General features: G+C 40.3%; 1 protein-coding gene across 1 annotated transcript; it reads right to left on the reverse strand.

Moving 5' to 3' along the window:
• LOC134507530 (disintegrin and metalloproteinase domain-containing protein 20-like) lies at positions 1-4,951 on the reverse strand. Its single transcript, XM_063318233.1, has 2 exons — positions 4,920-4,951; positions 1-2,203 (listed from the first exon to the last, which is right to left on the reverse strand). Exons 1-2 carry the CDS (start codon positions 4,949-4,951, stop codon positions 1-3), a joined length of 2,235 nt encoding a protein of 744 aa, XP_063174303.1.

The following is a 4,951-nucleotide window of genomic DNA, read 5'->3' on the forward strand; positions in this document are numbered from 1 at the left end:
TCATTCCTCCTGACTAGGTCTTTCTTCAGACTTTCCAATCCTATATATAATTCGGTTCCTGAAACAGACGAAAGAAAGAACAATTGCACAAAGAGGAATTACAGTTGCTAAGATAAATTTCATTTTGGGATAAAATTTGGGTTCATATAAAGGTGGTGGGCCACTGTCAATACTACCACCATTGCCTTCCTGTAGGCAGTCTGGAGGAGCCCAGCCTTGCTCACAGTGACAATGTTTGAAGTTGTTGCATATTCCCCGATTATGGCATTTTGCGACATTACAATCATATCTCAAGAGGGACACATTAACACATTTCCTGTCAATACACATCATGCCATTGCCACAAGGAGTGCCATCTCTGACTGCTCCAATATCGATGATCTTCATCCCACTGTGGTAGTCAGTTCCCCAGCACTGTATATTGCCCATGGAAGTCTGAATTATGGTGGTGTGATCCTCCAAAGAAGGCAAACTTTCCACATTTTCGCACTGGATGCGGCCACATAAGATATTCGTAGCTATACATTTGTTATAAATTCCATATCCAAGGCCACAGTTGCCAAACCGATCACCTTGAATATTAATTTCTCTAAAGCAAACTTCTGAAGCAATTGTTGCTGTGCTGCCAAAGATTCTTTTGCACTGTGTATCATGAGTACTGCAATTCCCATGATAACAGTATGCACCATCACTGCATGGGGCACCATCTTGCACATAAACATCTTCAGGACACCTCTTGGAAAGCCCATCGCAGTATTCAGGAAGATCACAACTGCTAGTCTTCTTTCTGCAAACAGTTCCAGCTTCTTGATACTGACACTTGATACAACACTGTCCAAAAGCACAAGTGGCCCCTAAACGTAATTTACAGTTAGATTGACAACACGGATCCAACTTGCATTCAGCTTTGGTACCACAGTCACATTGCTCTCCATTGTCTACTACTTTGTTGCCACAGAATTTGATTTTAAATATTTTATTAGGGTCAGGTGGAATTAACAAACAGTCAGAATTCCTTTGATTGAAGTAATCTTTATAACTGCAGTTGCTAAACTTATCAGTAATTCCTTGTGATGGGGCCATAATGCATTTCGGTTGATCGCATACACAGTATTTCGTATCATGTTGCATGCCAAGATTATGTCCTAGTTCATGGACAAATGTGTTAGAAATACGGAACAAACTGGAAGTAACATATGATTCAACACCTGATCCCTTGTTCTCATCACAAATCGTTCCTAAGTATGCTAATCCTAATGCACGACCAAAATCCTTAAATATAAATAAGTGACCAGCATCACTCGGCAGATGATTAAGTAATGAGTCTCTCCTCCAATTAGTGAAATCTTCAAGTGTTTTAAATATGTCATCACTAATTGGTATAAGGTTTCTTTCTGACCATATTTCTAGTCCTGCTATAGACAAATGAACAGAGAGAGGCTCATACATTGCATTTGCAATGTAGAAGATATCTAGAATATATATAGCAGTAAGAGTTTCATTTCTGTCAAATTTCAAAAATCGTTCATGATCAATCACAATAGCAATCTCTGCATACCTATCGTGTGACCACCAGTTTCCTTTAGATGTAATTTTGTTCATTATTTTGTCAGGATTTTGGATCATGGCTTCTTGACGTCTTTGCTCTTCCTGTGTTAGGCCACACTTCATTTGAATGGCACCCACCTTTTCTTCTAATCGAAAGACCACATGTTGAAATGTAGCAGATTCCTGAACTGGCTCTATTTCGTAAGTCTTATTTTTAAATTGCAGTAGACCCCTGAGTCCTCCAGAGCAAGTGCTGATGATGACCAGAGAGAAGGGCTCGCCCTCTACAACACCATCGTAGTAACAGTCAGCCCTGAAGAATGGGTAATCTAGCTGGAGATCCCCATCCTTACTGTAGGTGAATATGGGCAAGCGCTTGGGGATTAAGCCTCTCTTCTGCCTAAGGTGTAGCACAAGATTCCTCCCCTCAATTTGAAACAAATATGTGATATTCTGGGGATTCTGTTGTCCAAATTTGGGGGTTAATGACTTTGGGATGATTACTTCATAAGAAGCATAAATAAAGCCCCAAGGAGGTGTCTGAGGGGCAGTCTCAGTCAGGAAGTTCTTCAAGAACATCACCAAGAACCAGGGAAGATGAATACTCATATTCTCTGGCAAAGGAAGGAATCCCTTAAAATACAAAATACATTTTCTGACATTTCATTTCAGAAAAAGGAAGCCCACAGCATCTGATGAGAACCCAGGAACAAATTTATAAAGCTGTAAACAGAATCCTTCTCCTTGAAGAGGAGGAGGATTCTATATGTAGCAACTGTAAATGGGGCTTCCTTTGGAATGTGGGTGGAGCTTGGGGATCAAAAATGGGATGGAATGCTTTCTCTGCATCTGGGAAAATAACAGTTGTTTGATGTTCATTGTGATGTTGTAAATATTCTATAATGTCCCAAACTATTCTTACATTGTCTCTTAGCTGTCTTTTGGGTAAAAACCCACATTGATCTTGATGAGTAAAATCCTGTAAAATTGTTTTCATACTTTCAGCCAGTATTGAAGCAAATATTTTATGGTCATTATTCAACAATGAATTCGGTCTATAATTCTTAGTTAGAGTAAGATCTTGTCCTTCTTTTGGTAGAAGTGCAATATTGGTGTCATGTTCACTGTTTCAATGTGCACTGTACATCGTAACGTTTCACATGCCATGGTGCTGACGCGTGTTTCTGTTGGGAGGGAGCTGCTGTGAAACCTTGTGCCAAGCTCTGTATCTATGTTCATTTCAATGGAATGTGTTTGGGTTATGTGCTCTGCTCAAGGACTTTTCCCACGGACCAGCAGAGGCCATTAGGAGCACCTGGGATTGTGAGCCTGGGAAGATTCTACGGGGGGAGGGATCTCGTTTGTACCGAGGGTTTTTTAGTTTGCATTTGGCATGCTTTTTCCATTCTCAGCTTTCTTTGTGATCCTGCATACTATTCTTTAATAAATCAGATATATTATGAACCTGTTCATGAGTCTGATGGTGTTTTAGGATAGGCAATAATTACAGTTGGCTTCTTTCCGTGAATCTGGCATTGCAGAGCCCTGCAAAATAGGAAAAGTCATCTTGTCTTGAAAGGCAGAATTTGGAGCTGTAGATCTACTCACATCAGAGCCAAGAATTAGCCAGAAATATCCCTTACCTGTTTTTTCAGGCAGGGAAAATCTTAAGTTTTTTCTTTTCTGCTGGTTCATATAAGAGAAATAACTTGTTTGCAGACCAAAAAGGCCCAGTCCCTACCACCAGATTCTGTGGTCTACATAGCAAAGGAGTCCTTTTATGCAGAGTCCCTTTTTGCTTAAATCAGAGGTAAAGACTTGAGTTCAGAATAAAGGATAAACAAAGGATACAAAGGGTGCAGAAGAGTATGTGTGATAAAGGATCCAGAAAGATAATACTTTCAGTTCTGGAATTAATTCACTTGGTGTCCTTTTGCACTCAGATATAGCAAAACTCAGATTGAAGATTTGCCATGTGTATTAGCAGAGAAGCATCCCCAGAAAAACTTACTTCCTGGAATGTTTAAGTATCAAGCATTTGCAGATCAAGAGCAATCCAGCTCAACATGGCATGAAACACACTGGATTTTTGATGGGGTGAAGTGCCCCTGTTGCCAAGCACAGTGGCATGGCTCTGTTGCTGTTTACAAGCAGGGACACAGTTCTCTTCTCTGAGGATGCTTCAAAGAATACAAAATACTGAGTTGGGAGGGATTAGCCCAGCAGTCTGTAAAAAAAAAAAAGAGCACCTTTTATGCAGGCCACTGGCAGATAGTCCTGAGAGATTTAGTGGAAAGGTTCAAAAGAAGGTTGCATACAACTATCTTAATTGTTGTGGTTAAACTTGTCCTCTCCCTTAATTTCTAATACTCCTTAGCTACATCATTAGAAAGAGTGGGAAGGCGTTGGGATGACATCACTGACCTCACCCATCCTTTTTCCACTGTCCTGTTGAAATACTTAATTTTTCCATACTTTCAGTCATTCTCAGCTTCTTCAGCATCTGTGGTTGGGGTGTATATTTGGATCACTGTGATGTTAGATGGCTTGCCCTGAATTCGAATTGAGATCATTCTATCGTTTTTTGGATTGTATCCAAGCACTGCTTTAGCCACTTTACTATTAATTATGAAGGCTACTGCATGTCTTCTGTGGTCCTCTTGTCCACAGTACTAGATCTGGCGGTCATCTGATGTGAAGTGGCCCATTCCAGTCCATTTCAGTCCACTGACACCCAAAATGTCTATCTTTAATCTTGACATCTCACCAATAACCACATCCAATTTGCCCTGGCTCATAGATCTTACATTCCAGGTTCCAATGGTGTGTTGATCCTTAGAACATCGGATTCGCCATTCACCACCAGCATCAAGTGCTCTACTTTGCCTTAATCTTTTGCCACTAATCCTAGTCAGTCTTATGTGATCATGATCTGAGTTCGTCTGTCCTAGTCAGACTTCTTTATCAACAGGATCCTGATTTCCATTGCCTGCCCATGTGTTCCCATTCCATGTGTACTCACTTGTTTAGATAAGGATGTTGATTCCATTACTGGGAATCAGCTGTCAATATTGTGATGTCTGGAGGGAGTGAAATTAGTAATGGCGTGGGGTGGGTTGAAGGAAGGCCTGCCTGTTCACTACACTCACTATTAAGGAATCTCAACTGTACAAATGGACTTTTAGATAGGATAATATTTTAATATTTTAGATAATACTCATTTGGAGTCTTTGATACATATGACATACATTGTGGTACTTCTTTTATTATTTCAGCTCTGATTTTGTACTTTAAAATTACAGGTAGTCCTCGCTTAATGTACACTCCTTCAGCAACCGAAGTTAGGACTGTGCTGAACAAGGGGTACTTACAACAGGTCCTCGTAGTTGCGCCATTGGAGCAT

Source organism: Candoia aspera, chromosome 1 (assembly GCF_035149785.1).
Source record: "Candoia aspera isolate rCanAsp1 chromosome 1, rCanAsp1.hap2, whole genome shotgun sequence".
NCBI classification, from domain to species: Eukaryota; Metazoa; Chordata; class Lepidosauria; order Squamata; family Boidae; genus Candoia; species Candoia aspera.